The sequence below is a fragment of the Thalassophryne amazonica genome, chromosome 22, assembly GCF_902500255.1.
Source record: "Thalassophryne amazonica chromosome 22, fThaAma1.1, whole genome shotgun sequence".
NCBI lineage: Eukaryota > Metazoa > Chordata > Actinopteri > Batrachoidiformes > Batrachoididae > Thalassophryne > Thalassophryne amazonica.
The window spans coordinates 18,789,556-18,805,362 of record NC_047124.1 but is presented as its reverse complement, the minus strand read 5'-3'; the positions used below and the strand labels follow the sequence as shown (position 1 = coordinate 18,805,362).

Sequence of the window (15,807 nt, the reverse complement as noted above, 5' to 3'; positions counted from 1 at the left end):
AAAGAGGTCATGTGCTTAAGCCAGGAATTATTTTAAAGGATGCGTATAATACAAAAGTTATTTTTAAGCTATCTTTAATAGTTACATATGATTTGAGTTTGACAGTAAAGAGCCCCTGATTTCCACAATTCTACGACTGTGTATATTGTATATTTCCCTATTCTAAAGAAAATGACTTTGAAATGACTCGTTTAGACCGTTGTGACATATGGAACAAATACAGATTCGGACAGTTTTCCTTAGGCAACAGGCACAAAAACAGGTCTTTTTGACGATGCATCACCAAAGTGTTGATGATTTATTTTTCAGCTAAAAAATACCAGAACCTGTTTTTTAATACGCCTGGTGAACTAGTAGCTGGTCAAAAAGCTGTTTAATATGACCCCTTTGACCTTTTTTATGCCAGGATTTTGAAACTGTAATACAGATTATTTAAAAAAAATTGCATTTGAGTTCTAACCTTGAAAAAAACATGTATCCAGCAACCACAAACATGAGTAACTTTTTCAGATGTTTTCATGAAAGCACCTTCACTACCCATCCAGCAGGTGGTAGTGACGTCTATGGGATATTATATAGGCAAAATTAAGCTGCTCTTTTGAATGATCTGGTGCATCAGTCATCCACACGTAGTGTCTCTTCATTATATGTTCTTTTAATGTGGTGAGTGTCAAGATGATCGCACTTATTGTTTTTGAGTTATCGTCTCCACAATCTGGACGGACTCACTTGCTCACCCGCTCAGTGCACCTCGTCGCAAAGATATCTTTAATCACATTACAAGCTTGTGAAAAGATGAACGATTGAGATCTCGGTGCGCACACACAAGCGCTCTAGCCTTCTCTTTTTATGCCTTTAATGTCGCCTTTCTACTCACACTTTCCTGCTTAAAAATGTTCACAATAGAACTAATGTTCTGGCTGTGTTACAGTCGTCCTGGTTCACCTGCTGAGATCTGCTCTTGTTGATGTTATTCGGGAACATGGCAACAGCAGCCGAGTGCCTGATTCGGGCTTCAGAGGCCTGATTACGTTTAATCTCAATGATCTGTGTGTGTTGTCTTGAGACAACCGGGAGTGTGCAGTTTGCCTGTTTGTGTCTGATGTCGTCTTCCTCGGACGTCTCCTAGACCCCTATGTTTACAGTGCAGACAAACACGGCCCTGTTGATCCAGAACAATGAGTTCCTTCACGGTGTGCGGTGACGGTGGCAGGTTCCCACCAGACGGCCCGGCCAGGTAGTCCTCTGTGGCGTAGGCGCCTTTAATGAGCCAGACCAGTGGAAAATCCCTGCAGAGGCTCTGCTCGGCGTAACAGAGTGCAGGAGGCCTCCAGAGGACCCAGTCAGGCTCCCTGAGAGATGAAACACAGAGGAATGTATGCAACTGCGCAAACATGGCACATGATGGCGGCTTTATAGAGGAGAGAGAAAAAAAAAAGAAAGTACAAACCTCTACCATTTGGGTCTAATATTTATACCCGCGTCCAGCTGCAGCGCATGTGGGGGGATTGTTTTCAGTCCTGTGTGTTTGTCCATTCGTGCAGGATTTCAAAATAAACGTAACCCCAACTCAATGAAATTCTATTTAATGGATCTACTTTGAGTTGGCGCTAAAGCGTGTCTGAGTAAAATAACGCCAACACGCTTGATCCAATTTGGACCACATTTGGTAGAATGACGAAGAGAAAAGTCAAGCTCACAGGGCTCAGAGGTCAAAATGTTGTCCCAGTGGTTATGGGATATTTACAACGGCTATTTTAAGCGAGTGGTTAAAAACATGCTGACGGTTACCGTTAAACATGCTACGAAGGCCTGTATCACCTGTCTGTTGGTCACATGACCTTTCATCTTGGATGGCCCCGAAAGGTCAAACTCAGTGCCAGACCTTTTAAAGTCAAATGCTTTGGAGCCAATATGGATTAATCATAGTGGAAGGGTAACCTGAGCATAAACTATAAAGTGGCTCGGTTTTGGAGAGAATTAATCAAACAAACATCAGTGATGTTCAGAATAAAAATACTTGTTTTCACCTGTTGACTGTACTGGTTCATCCAGATAACCAACTGATGACATACTTCTTATATAGACAGTTTCAGTCTGTTTTGTTCAGAAGCTTTCATGCAGATGTGGAGACACAGATCGCGTGAAATGTTCAAAAATAATGCAATACTACAATACCGCTGGCTGTACGAGCATTGTCGTCTTTGAAATGTGCTGTTGTTTAATTGGTATCCCAGTGCAAAGTGTGTGTGTGTGTGGCGCGCATTTATTGTTATTTACATTAATTATTAAGATGCTATTGTCTTATGCACAATTTGTCTATATTCAATAAAACCCCTCTGTCAATCAATCAATCATAAACAGCAATTACGTTTTAACAGTGTCTCTAGGACAGCGTGTGTGTGCGCATACATGAGCATTTGACAAGAGCGGAAGTTAGCGTGCATGTTGGCATCTGTGAAATGTCTGTAAATCACTCTAGAGGTGTTATCGGGTTACAAAAACAGCGTTTTTAGTTTTAGAAGTGTTTATTTCTTGCTAGCTTTTACATAATATATGACAAAGAGGTTGTATTTACGTACACAAAAAAACAGATTTTGCAGCTAGCTAGACCAGCCTATGATGTCACCATGCTAATGTCTCTGAAATGTCTTTTAAATCACTTCAGAGGTGTTATCAGGTTACAAAAACAGCATTTTCAGTTTTAGAAGTGTTTATTTATCGCTATCTTTTACATAATATATGACAAAGAGGTTATATTTCCACATAAATTAAAGTTTGTAGGTAGCTAGAGTAGCCTGTGATGTCACCACGCTAACGTACGCGAAATGTCTTTTAAATCACTCCAGAGGTTTTATCGGGTCACAAAAACAGCATTTTCAGTTTTAGAAATGTTTATTTCTCGCTAGATTTTACATATATGACAAAGAGGTTGTATTTACACATAAATGAAACAAAGTTTGCAGCTAGCTACAGCCTGTGATGTCACCACGCTAATGTGCATGAAATGCCTTTTACATCACTTCAGAGGTGTTATCAGGTTACAAAAACAGCGTTTTCAGTTTTAAAAGTGTTAATTTCTCGCTAGGTTTTACATGACAACCAGGATGGATTTACACGTAAACAAAACAGAGTTCGCAGCTAGCTAGACCAGCCTGTGATGTCACCACGCTAACATCCACAAAATGTATTTTAAATCACTTCAGAGGTGTTATCAGGTTACAAAAACAGTGTTTTCAGTTTTAGAAGTGTTAATTTCTTGATAGGTTTTAAATAATATATGACAAAGAGGATGTATTTACACATAAACAAAACAGAGTTTGCAGCTAGCTAGACCAGCATTTTCACTACATGCACACATCCTGTTGAACGTGTACAGAACATGCAGTGCATTCACAGAAATGATGTTCCTGCACACAAGGGTCACGTGCACTGATGTACACGGATTTGCACGTAGAGAAGTAGTGCAAAGTGGATGGTCATCATCACTTGTGTGATGTCTCACTCCTCTTTTCACTGTCATACCGCTAACGCATCAGAATGTGCGTCTGTGAAGGTGCCACCCACCCAACCCATCTGTGCCCACCGGGGCCCTCAGGCCCAGAGTCCATCTGGCATCTTCTTCTCTGTCTGTTAGCTTGTCACCTACGACTACAGCCTCCGCCGACAGACCAGAAGATGCATTGAAACGCAAAATATGTGTAAAATTAAGTTAGAGAAGCAGTTTTGCTGAGTTGGCAAAATATACTGCAGTGATTTATCTTGTTGCCAGATAAGAAATTGAGAAGTAAAAATAATGTAGAAGAGTCTCTGTTTATTATTTTTGTTTTAAACAAAATAAATCAATAATGCACAGCCAGGTCCATAAGTATTTGAACAGCAGCACAATTTTTTGTCCTTTTGCCTCGATCTGCTTGTAGTTTCAACTAACCATTCAGGAATTGCTGCCACTGTTAAGTATTTGGACAATCAAAAATTTAGCGGGACAAATCATCACTTTTACAGCTGGTTTTATACGGGCACATGGAGACTTATGAGTCAGTGAATATGTTTTGGACTGACTTTACATCAATCATTAAGAAATGAATCCAACCTGATCATAGGCTCAAATCATTTTGTTTTGAGTTGGCGCTCGTAATTTCTGACTTTACATGTCCTGAATGCAGTGTTTAAAGCGTAGCCCAACAACAAGCCTGAATTAGGCTGGACATCTAGCTCTCTCTCCTAGCCTGTGATTGGTTGGTGGCAGAGATGCGAACGTCAGTGTTGGTCAGCCTCACTTTGGTCAATCTGGGGGTGTGGTACAAGCTCTGCTCTCCTATTGGTCATTTAGGAATGGAAATGCCTACTCCTAAATGGCGGCCAGTATCCGGCCTAATTCAGGCGAGTTGTCGGGCTAACTTGGGCAGACTGCTCATGGAGGCCATTGCACCGCCATGTTGCGACAGTATTGATGGTCATTGTTTTTATAGAGTATAGGGTAATAGAGGTAGGGTAGGGTTTGGGAATACAAATTTTGCCTAGCATATTGAAAACAAATTGGGCCTGTCAATTAATCAGCAATAGGAGGTAAGTTGAGAATTGCACAAATACACTCTGACTCACCACAGGGGGCAGCACCTCCTCAGAAAATTAATAATAAATAAATGAACACAAACTGTTCCCAAACCCAGCACACACTCCTGCTTCCTGGAAGGCCTCCACATGCACACAGACACCATGTCACCAGCCACTCTTACGCACTGCAATGACTTATATTATTGCACGGCGGGTAACCAAGCACGAGGCACATAATGGAAAAGCAATTAGTTATGTTTATTTATTTATATATTACGGTTATTCGAGGACTTAGTCGCCGGGGCCGCGCGCTGCCTGTCGACACATCTGTCTTTTATTAGCCCTGTGGTTTCTGCAGGTTGCCCCGTTCAATTAACAGCTACTGTGACGCTCGGGAGCAATGCACACGGTCGTGTTGCACGCAGCAATATTGTTATTATTTTAGGCCGCTTAAATTAACAAGGAGCCTCACTGCATACGATATTGGACATGTATATTAACGGAGCTGGTTTTCCTCGTGGGAGTGCTGACAGCTGGAGGAATATTAGCTGAAGGTTTCAATAAAGTGTGAATGTTCACCGTCCATGACCAGGCCATTGTGATGTCTGTGGTAAGATCTTTAAAATGCAAAGTGTATTTTCAGTCCAACTTGGTGGATTAACTCAGTGGTCTGTCCTCTTGCAGCACAGGAGGTTAAAGGCAAGTCAAGGAGTCGTTTTGTGCAAACTTCTCTCCTGAGGAGAAACAAAACCATCAAACCTCTGACATCCACAGCATCACATGGAAACACCTAAATTATCCAGATAGTCTAGATTTCTTCAAGCTTTGCAGGGTGATATGTGTATATATATATATATCAAAGCCCATTTCTAACAACTACGATATATGAAAATTATTAAAAAGAAACTTAACTTTAAGTTATAATCGGGGATAAGGCAACAAAAATACAATTGAAGCTGTAACTGACTTTCATTTAAGACAAAGTTTAAACAGCTTTCAATGTTGAGACTTTAGAGAGACATTCAAGATAAATAACTTACAACACTGAAATTTAAGTAAACTTTGTTTTATTGTTTTACATTGACAAACTGCTTCAGTGCATCCTCCACATCTCAAAAACCCATGTCAAAATGTAAAAAATAAGTTACAGGAATGGAAAAAAGGCCAAGTATGTATATGTAAATAGTGTTTGTTTTTTTAGGGGGGGGGGGGGTAAACTAAGCAGACAATAAATAAATAAAGCCACCGAGTGTGGAATGTCTACCATCTTTACAAATAAATTAAATGCAAACTGGGAAGGAGAAAAAAAAAAAAGTACCCACACTAAAAGAAAAAAAAAAAATATATATATATATATATATATATATTCCACACTCTACAATATCTGTATGGGGAGGAAAAAAATAAAAACTTTACACTAGTCCATGAATATTGCATTGATTGTGCATTTCACACCCCAAATCCAGAGGGAGGCCAGCAACAGCGTCAAGCAAGTGACATGAGGAGAGGAAAGGAAGGAGGGACAAAAAGAAGAAGGGAAAAAAAAAAAAAGCTGAGGACCACACATCCCATAAAAGAGATGAGTGACGAGAGAGAAAACTGTGGAGGAAGAAGAAAAAGGGATCCAGTTTCCAATCACCTGTTCAGGCTGTAGAGTGAATGAGCAGCGTTTTAAAAAAGAAAAAAAAAAAAAAAAAAAAAAAAAAAAGAGAGAGAGACAGATTTTTAAGTCGAGTGTGTTTCAAGTATTCCATTGTCAGGGAGAAGCCCCGCCTCCTTCTCTCCTATCTAATGATCTCAGCCCCCCCCGACGGGGAGCTGGTAGGCATACAGTGATGGAGGAGGGAGAGGCACCTCACCCTTTGCCCTCCTCCATCACAGCGTCACAGCCGCCAGGCCGTGAGAGATCCCCAGAATATAACCCCCAAAAAAAAAAAAAAAAAAAAAAAAAAAAAAACACGAACCAGTTGACGAAAGCCCCCAGAACAGCAGCTTTCCAACAAAAAGGCACTCCAAATAAAAAAAAAAAAAAAAGACATTTAAATAAAAAGGTTTTCTCAGAGCTCTATGAGAGCAGCCATTATCTGAACAGGAGGGCCTTGCCAGCTGCATATATCAGCCTATTAACAAAACGAGTCAAATAAAATTAAATCAGTAAAATAAATAATGCTGGTAAGACCGTCCGTACAGCAAATGTTCCCAGTCAGGAAACGAGTAATGAACTGAGGTGGGAGGAGAAAAAAAAAAAAAAAAAAAACAACATCAGGTGGTGAAAATAAGAAACAAACTAATAAATTAGAAATTCCTCACAAAAGAGGAAAAAAAAAAGTACATTATTCTTGTCGGTCCAGCTGAGTCAAGCGCCCAGCCACTGATGGGCCAACTGGGCTACAGGCTGCTGGCCTTTAGTCCAGAATCACAGCAGTTCCACCTGTTCTTTTCCCAGAATGTCTGTTCAGTCCGTCACTGCAGCCGTCCTCAGAGACTCTCCTTACTGGAGCTTGTGCTTGACGAAGAGTCTGTGTCGATGGTCCTGAGGCGGATGTCGCTGCTGACCGACTCCTCTGGCGACTTTGGTGAATCTGCCATGGCCCTCATCCAGGGGTGGTCAAAAATCTGCTCCAGGCTGGGCCGGTCTGAGGGCCGCAGGGCCAGGCACCATTTGATCAGCTGCTGGCACTCTGAAGGGGCGGGGACAAGACAACTATCAGTTCAAAACAGGTCTTTCAGAAAATGATTCAGCGTAAGCTCAAGTAACAAATGGACTCAGACTGATTTGTATTTTCAGACACTCCAAATGTTAAAAGGAAGCTACTGTTTCATGAGTCATAAAAACCAAAAATCTAAATACTCCGTTGATGACTCACTGGTTCTGAAAATACTTTATTCCATGATTTACTGTTGATGCCACCTCTGCTCTCCATAACGTGACCAGGAGAATTTTTGTAGTACCAACTATGGCAGCTAGAGGCCAGTATAGTCAACGTTTCTGCTCCAACCTACCGGCTGAAATCCTCCTCCTGAAGTACAGCCTCCCGCTAAGGATCTCCTCATCCTGCTCAAAGGGGATGTCTCCGCACACCATGTCGTACAGGAGTACACCTAGTGACCACACCGTTGCCGAGCGCCCGTGGTATCTGTGGAAGCGAATCCACTCTGGTGGGCTGTAGACTCGTGTACCTGAAGGAACAGTGAAGAGAAGAAGGCGTGGTCAGTTGTAGTGTTGTGATATCTGGTATGATTCAGTGACCGTGAAGTAAACCATCTCCAAATAGATTCCACATTAAAAGTCTAGACAATAATAAAGGCTGAATCGTGGCAGAAAAGCTTTTCACCTGCCTTCAGCGACACACACACAGTCTCCTTCCTCGCTTCCTTCTTTCCTGCCCCCTCCCTCCCTCCCGCCCTCCCAAAGGGAGGAACTTAGACGCTAAACAAAAAAGGCAATGTGAGCCATCACGTGAACCGCTGACTCCGGTTTCACAACAAACAGATGTTACGTGGCATTGACCTAATAATACCCGCAGACTGCAATGATGACTCACATTTTATAAACAAAAACAGCCGGAAAGATAAACGTACTCTCCGTCTCGCCCAAACGGGAGCAGATCAGCGATCACAACGAAGCATTCTTAATAGGAATGAGTCATATCCGCGACTGCAAATGTACACTTGCGTCACTCGGCTAATATATTAAAAAAAAAGAAAGAAAGAGGGGAACAGCGAGACCCCACGCGAGGAAAACCCTGGACCAGAAACAGATCATTGCGTCACAACCCTGGTGAACGCCCCCATCCCGCCATGTAGCAACAGCGGAGCATCAAGGGCAAATGAAATACAAACCGGCCCACTCACACAGAGATCATGCATCACAACACTGAAATTGTGACGGATGTGAAAATAAGAGATGCTCACCATCGAAATCTGTGTAGACCGTGTCCTTGAGAATCGCCCCTGAGCCAAAGTCAATCAGCTTGAGCTCCCCGGTGCGCAGATCCACCAGCAGGTTTTCATCCTTGATGTCTCTGTGCACTACGCCACAGCTGGTGCAGTGTCGGACCGCCTCCAAAACCTGGCGGAAAAAGCCCCTGGCCGTGTCCTCGTCCAGGGGGCCCTTCTCGGTGATGAAATCGAAAAGGTCCTTGACGGGCTCGGGCCTCTCCATCACGATCAGCCAGCCGTCTGGTCTCTCGTAGTAGTCCAACAGTTTGATAACTCCGCGAAAAGATGAGCTGACCTTCTTCAGCAGCAGGATCTCCAAAGGCACCATGGCTCCGTTCTGGAAATAAACACGAGGGATTTCCATAAGTACACAAATCAGCCTCCAGGTGCGCCCACACCCAACTGCAGCCAGAGAACCAAAACAATACTTACAATCGTGCCCCACTCGGTCACCCTCTCCTTTGCAACGTGTTTCACTGCAACCTGGAAGGAAAAAGGAAGAAAATCTCTAAGCAATCTGCAGATTCCAAGTGTGTTTGAATTTAATAATCCACATTCTTACCGGTGCGCAATCAGAAATCCGGCTCCCGGCGTACACTGTTCCGAAGCCTCCGCTCCCCAGCACGGATCCCACTTGGTAGACCTTCTCGAAAGGTTCCTTCTCCATTTTTACTGCGAGGGACAGAGAAATAGTTTAGCACCGCCTGTTCAAACGGCACTCATTAAACTCGATAACCACCATTTGAAATTAAACAACAAAAAGTTCCTGACTTTTCACTTTATATTTTTTTTAAGGTGGCGCCACGAGGAACATATTAAATAACATAATAGGCGCTAAGCAGATTTACCAAGCGGGAGCTGGATTTTCACCGGGAGATGGTCCATGCTCGAGGGGTTGCAAATGTGCGAAAATGAACCGAACTTTGACAACAGCATATTCCGAGATGGAAAACCCGTCGTGGGTTAGGGGGTAAAAGACTCTCTGCGCCCGCTTGGTGTCGAATTCACACCAAAAAAAAAAAAACGTCGGAAGATAATAGAAACAGCGTGGTGGAAGCGTCGGACGGTCCTAGTTGATCCTGTCCAGCAGTGCGCCGACTCGAGTCGTGTCACGACTGTCAAGTCGCGCGCCGCTTCCCAAAAAACGACATTAAAACAGAAAAACAGAGGCCATCACGCACCTCCGACGAAAATACTCTTCTTTAGTAGGTAAAATAAATAAACGCTGCCGAATTAAGCGGCAGGAGCGACGATAGAATCCGTTTAAAATCCCTTCGGAGAAATGTTGTTATCGTGACGAGTGGCCGCTGTCTGAGCGTTGGCGCGGTCTGCGCGAGCCAATATTTTGACTCGCAGTGGGATTGAGATATCCCTCCGCCACCAAAACATTCGACGTTTTTCTTGAACCCCTGCGCAAAAACCGCCACTTATAACGACACGCTCATCTATTTGGTACCACGCGGCTCTTAATGTAAAGCGTTCATAGTTGTAGCCAAAAGTACGATCTGGATAACAGTTTTCCCCTCGCACTACTTTCTCATAGTACGAGACGCCCCAGGATCTCGTCTGGAAGCTTTTGCGCTGCGTTCACTATCGGCTCAGGAGGAGGCTACACCCAATGAGATGTCGTCTATAAATACAGTGTTTTGTATCTGGACCAATCCAGAAAAAGCTTTTAGGATAAAGTAGGCATTTGAGCGCACGTGGCGGCAATTCCGAGACATCCCTCGCTCCTCCCTTTTCATCTGCAGTCCTGCAGTGGGAGACGGTGGGAGAGTCTTGTGCGTGGAATGAAAAGTGCATTTTGTGGAATGCCATTTGCCACAAACTTGTAGACGTTAACACTTTTAAATCCACTTCAGATCCCGCACGTAAACACATCATGTTCCAGGCAGCGCTGTCTATCCAGTAGAACAAAATTATCTAAAATTACTTGCATACGTTGCACAAATCCCTTTATTTTAAGTAGAGACCAACCGATATGGATTTTTTAAGGGCCGATACTAGAGGTGGGCAAATTGATCCTAATATCGATACCAATGCTGGTATTCATGTTGAACGATCCTCGTGTAAAAAGATCGATACTCAAGCTTTTTTTCTCGGCCGCACGCACTGACTGCTGCACACACAGATTCATCAAAGTCTACTCTCTGTGAGAGCAGCGCTGTGCTGTGTCACACAACACGGAGCAGCGCACCCTTGTATTGTGGTTTGTCAGCCCTCTACCTCAGGAGATTTTGTTTTAAGTTGTGTTGAGTGATATTTTCTTAAACAAAAATGTTGATTGTGATAATAAAGTATTTTGTTGTCACGTACAATGTTTGGCGAAATTCTATCCTAGGTCTTTTGGATCCTTTGGATCTATGAAGCTTAAATATGAAAAAGTATCAGTATCAATATTGGCAATACCAGGCCTGTATTTACTTGGTATCAGATCAATACAAAAATTCCCAGTATCGCCCACCTCTAGCTGATACCAATATCGATATTAGGGAGTAAAAAAAAAAAATATGGCTGCAACGCTGATTGGCTGATTACCCATATCGGACCAGTTACCATGACAATCGGTAAACCAGGAAGCTAAAACATGATTAGAAAAATCAAGGCGGACATGAACGTACTCCATAAATATCTAAATAGCCTTGGAAAAAGCACAGATTGAAAGCTTACCAGCTAACGAGCGGATCATCTGTGTTAAGCTAGTGGCGGTGAAAAAAGCAAGCGAGGTCAACGCGATCAGCAGCATATTTGGGCAATACTATAAGTTTCCACGTTTTGTATATATAATAGCCATATAATAAATGAATGATTAACCTTGCTTGCTTGGTCTGTACGGGGATATCAGACCTCTGAGGTTTTCACATGGACCTCCACGTTTTAGAGGTGATCTGGATCTGAATACAGATTCTGGATCAAGATTGCATTTTATATACGCTTTGAAGGATTACGTCAAAACTACCTCACAGATTCTCACCAAATTTGCACCACAGATAGGTATTAGGTCTGTAAAGATTCCATTAAATTTTGGAAGTGATCTGGATCCGGATCCAGATTCTGGATCAAGATTTCACTTTATAAATGCTTTGAAGGATTATGTCCAAACCACCTCATGGATTCTCACCATGAACCACAGATAGTTATTTGGTCTGGGAAGACTCCATTAAATTTTGTAAGTGATCTGGATCCGGACCGAATTCTGGATCAAGAGTTCACTTTATATATGCTTTGAAGGATTATGTCCAAACCACCTCACGGATTCTCACCAAATTTGCACCACAGATAGATATTTGGTCTGGGAAGACTCCATTAAATTTTGTAAGTGATCTGGATCCGGACCGAATTCTGGATCAAGAGTTCACTTTATATATGCTTTGAAGGATTATGTCCAACCACCTCACGGATTCTCACCAAATGTGAATCACAGATAGGTATAAGGTCTGGGAAGACTCCATTAAACTTTGGAAGTGATTTGTATCTGGATGCGGATTCTCAATCAAGATTTCACTTTATATATGCTTTGAAGGATTATGTCCAAACCACCTCATGGATTCTCACCAAATTTGAACCACAGATAGGTATTAGGTCTGGGAAGACTCCATTAAATTTTGGAAGTGATCTGGATCCGGACCGAATTCTGGATCAAGAGTTCACTTTATATATGCTTTGAAGGATTATGTCCAAACCACCTCACAGATTCTCACCAAATTTGCACCACAGATAGCTATTAGGTCTGGGAAGACTCCATTAAATTTTGTAAGTGATCTGGATCCGGACCGGATTCTGGATCAAGAGTTCACTTTATATATGCTTTGAAGGATTATGTCTAACCACCTCACGGATTCTCACCAAATTTGAACCACAGATAGGTATTAGGTCTGGGAAGACTCCATTAAACTTTGGAAGTGATCTGTATCTGGATCCAGATTCTCAATCAAGATTGCATTTTATATACGCTTTGAAGGATTACGTCAAAACTACCGTACAGATTCTCACCAAATTTTCACCACAGATAGATATTAGGTCTGGGAAGACTCCATTAAATTTTGGAAGTGATCTGGATCCGGATCCGGATTCTTGATCAAGATTTCACTTTATATAGGCTTTGAAGGATTTCTTCAAAACTAATTCACGGATTCTCACCAAATTTAAACCACAGATAGGTATTAGGTCTGGGAAGACTCCATTAAATTTTGGAAGTGATCTGGAACCGGATTCTCAATCAAGATTTCACTTTATATATGCTTTGAAGGATTATGTCCAAACCACCTCACGGATTCTCACCAAATTTGAACCACAGATAGATATTAGGTCTGGGAAGACTCCATTAAATTTTGGAAGTGATCTGGATCCGGACCCGAATTCTTGATCAAGATTTCACTTTATATAGGCTTTGAAGGATTTCTTCAAAATTAATTCACGGATTCTCACCAAATTTGAACCGCAGATAGATATTAGGGCACGGAAGACTCCACTAAATTTTGGAGGTGATCCAGATCCGGACTGGCGGACATCAGAAATCTCTGATTGCTCTTGTATGTCAATGTTATGTAAAAGCCTCTACACTACACTGCTTCACAGAATCTGTGTAATAGTTATGCATTGGCAAAGAGTGTGAAAACAACACAGTGTAGTATCACGATAAAAACAGGCGTGGAAACAGTCAGATGGTCAAGGTTTGTAGGGCCAGCTGTCCTCTTTCAGGTGGTTTGCTTTCCAGTCACACATCTGGCGTGACCTTCGGTCTCACTGAACTTTCCACATTTTATCTTCTGCTGCCTGCGATAACCCGCATGTGTGCATGTGGGTGTGTGTGACTGCGAACCAAACAGAAGCATCGGAGAGTTCCAGGGAACCTTATCTTGCTACAAGCCTGCCGATTGCAAAGTTATGTAAATGTGCACAAACTCCACATGAGAGCAGAGTCACAGCCTCTGGGGTTCATAACATACAGACTTTCAAGTTTCAAGCATATAGAGTTTGATGCAGAACCTGCTGAGGGGGAGAATTTAGTGCAACATTTACAGTTGATTTTTTTTTTTTTTTAAAGTGTACAAATCATTTGCATAAATGACTAAATTCATTGGTGTTCTTGATTATGCTTGAAAGAAATGATTCCCTTCAGGAAAAAAAAAAAAACTCCACCGCTCCTGCACAAACGCTTTGTGCTCTCAATTTTAGAGGCATCTCTGTTCTTGCCCTTAATAACCTTCTTGTAATGCTGCAGAACAAGTAGAGCTCCTCTTTGAAATGCCAGTGCCCTGGATTTGAAGTGCTGTGGGAATGTACTACGACTTCTGCCAGCTCCTGTGTTTCCTCCCACAGACAAAATAGTCATCGCAGGTAAATGCAAATGCTAAATTGCCCGTAACTGCAGGCAGGTATCAACGACTGTCTGTCACTTTTCTACACTGAACCCTCCTGCGTAGCACACACAGTAGCACAGCTTCAAGCACAAGAGGCCATCTGAGATTAAAGCAAACCTGGTAAAATCTAATGTAGTTGTCCATAAAACTTTACCACAAAGAGTTGTGTTCAACATCTGGTGCTTTGCAGTGAACTGTTGTAAGCCACTGCTTGGGTTTACCCTCTGAATGATAGAACCATCGACTAAAAATGTTCGACAATGATGTCACCCTTACATTTTCTGAAGATGGGTTTGAAGCTCAAATGTGGTGACTATAGATGTCACCACCTGACTCCACCAAACTCCAATCCAACCCATAAATGAGTTAAGTTAAATGGATGAAGCATGGCGAAGACCGACCTGCTCTTGACAGGGCAAATGAAGCCAGAACATGCCCACCTATCATGAAATTACCAATCAACCTAGAGACAGCAAGCTAAGTAACTTGGATTTAGTTGTTTGATTAACACAAAGCTTTTGCAAATTTGGTGGTGACTCTAATAATGGGTTGCTTGGGTGGTGGCATTAAAAGTGCAACCACCCAACCATGGGTACACCCATGTGCAAACATGGCTAAGGTTAGACCAATGTGAAGCATCTATGGGGCAAATTTGTTGTGATTTTGCACTATGTAAATAAATTGGAATTGAGTTGAATAACCGTGGCACTAGCACTGTAGATAACATTACCTAGCTTGACGAATAATGAATGATTATGAGTTCAATGGTACCAATATTTCATGGAGGTGAAACATGGAATGGTACGTTCGAACTTTTGCCAAATTAAATATTAATTCCATTGAAAGAATGTAAAAACATTCATGATTTGTTTTATATAAGGGCTAAAATAAATGCTTGCCATTTGATATTATATTAATTTATAAACAACAGAAAAGGGACTTGCATTTTTGGTGTGGTGCTTTGACATCAACAGTCCAACACGAACTTTAAATAGGAGTCCAAAATTGTTCTCAGTCAACTTGGAAAAACAGTTAGGTAGTCCGTGATACTTTCCAAAAAAAACAAAAACTTTGTGTACTTCTTCAGTCCAGCAAAAAAAAAAAAAAAAAAAAAAATCACATCAGAAATTTGTCCAGCTTTTCATCCTAACAGCTCTTCATGCCTCCAGAGGACTTGTTTTGTGTGTATGTGTGTGTGTGTATTAGAAGAATTAGCACAGTCAATTAGCTCGTTCAAATCATCGTCTGTCAGCAAAACAAACTCCACTATGTTTCGCTAAATGCCGCCCCATAGTGTGTGCATGGGCGGGGTTCCCAGCGTGCAATGGTACAAAACGTATGGAACCAAATTTGCATGGGAAATGAAACCATATTTGCACGCTAAATGCAACGCAACACAAATGGGATGAATAATCCATGTCATGTGACATACAAAGCACCAATCAAATGACAAGGATCCACTTAGCCGTTATATAATACCTGCTAATTAGTGCCATCAGTGCCAATATGCAAAGTAATACTAAATACCACTTACTGAAAATACCATAGCGCAGAATACTTGTGTAGTCTGTTTGCACAATTAACTGCACAGGAAGCCATATTACCTTGGATTTGTTTTTAAACACTCAAAATAAGCTAACTGCATATGCTAGCATGGCTGCCTAGAAGGTCGCTGTACTCAAATTGATCATAACCCTAATTATGTAAAACGTTATGGGTAAAAGTGGTTTCAACTAATGAGGTTTATTTGAAAAAAGTATTTCCCGTATAGTTCACAAGAACGAAAAACTAGCCACACAGACCAAAAACAATTTTTCTTCCAGCTTGTCTATTTCTGCTATAAAGTTGGACAGTTTAACATCAAGTTCTATTGGGATTGACTGATATTTTGAGCAAGTCTCAAGGAACTGTGTGTTTGGGGATTTCATTTTGGCTTCATTTTTCA

At 41.8% G+C, this 15,807-nt stretch overlaps 1 protein-coding gene across 1 annotated transcript; it reads right to left on the bottom strand.

The window, feature by feature from the left end:
- Positions 1-6,611: 6,611 nt before the first annotated feature.
- On the bottom strand, positions 6,612-9,790 carry pim3 (Pim-3 proto-oncogene, serine/threonine kinase). Its single transcript, XM_034163536.1, has 6 exons — positions 9,348-9,790; positions 9,062-9,171; positions 8,932-8,982; positions 8,473-8,836; positions 7,561-7,737; positions 6,612-7,238 (listed from the first exon to the last, which is right to left on the bottom strand). Exons 1-6 carry the CDS (start codon positions 9,433-9,435, stop codon positions 7,036-7,038), a joined length of 993 nt encoding a protein of 330 aa, XP_034019427.1. The 5' UTR covers positions 9,436-9,790; the 3' UTR covers positions 6,612-7,035.
- Between the last annotated feature and the right edge of the window lie 6,017 nt (positions 9,791-15,807).

Bases quoted from the DNA above. Each gene is read 5' to 3' on its own strand.
- pim3 (XM_034163536.1), bottom strand. From the start codon at position 9,435: ATGCTGTTGTCAAAGTTCGGTTCATTTTCGCACATTTGCAACCCCTCG. The intron at 9,172-9,347 runs GTAAATCTGCTT...TGTCCCTCGCAG, and splicing joins GAAAATCCAGCTCCCGCTTG to TAAAAATGGAGAAGGAACCT. The intron at 7,239-7,560 runs GTAGGTTGGAGC...CCGCCCCTTCAG, and splicing joins CAGGAGGAGGATTTCAGCCG to AGTGCCAGCAGCTGATCAAA.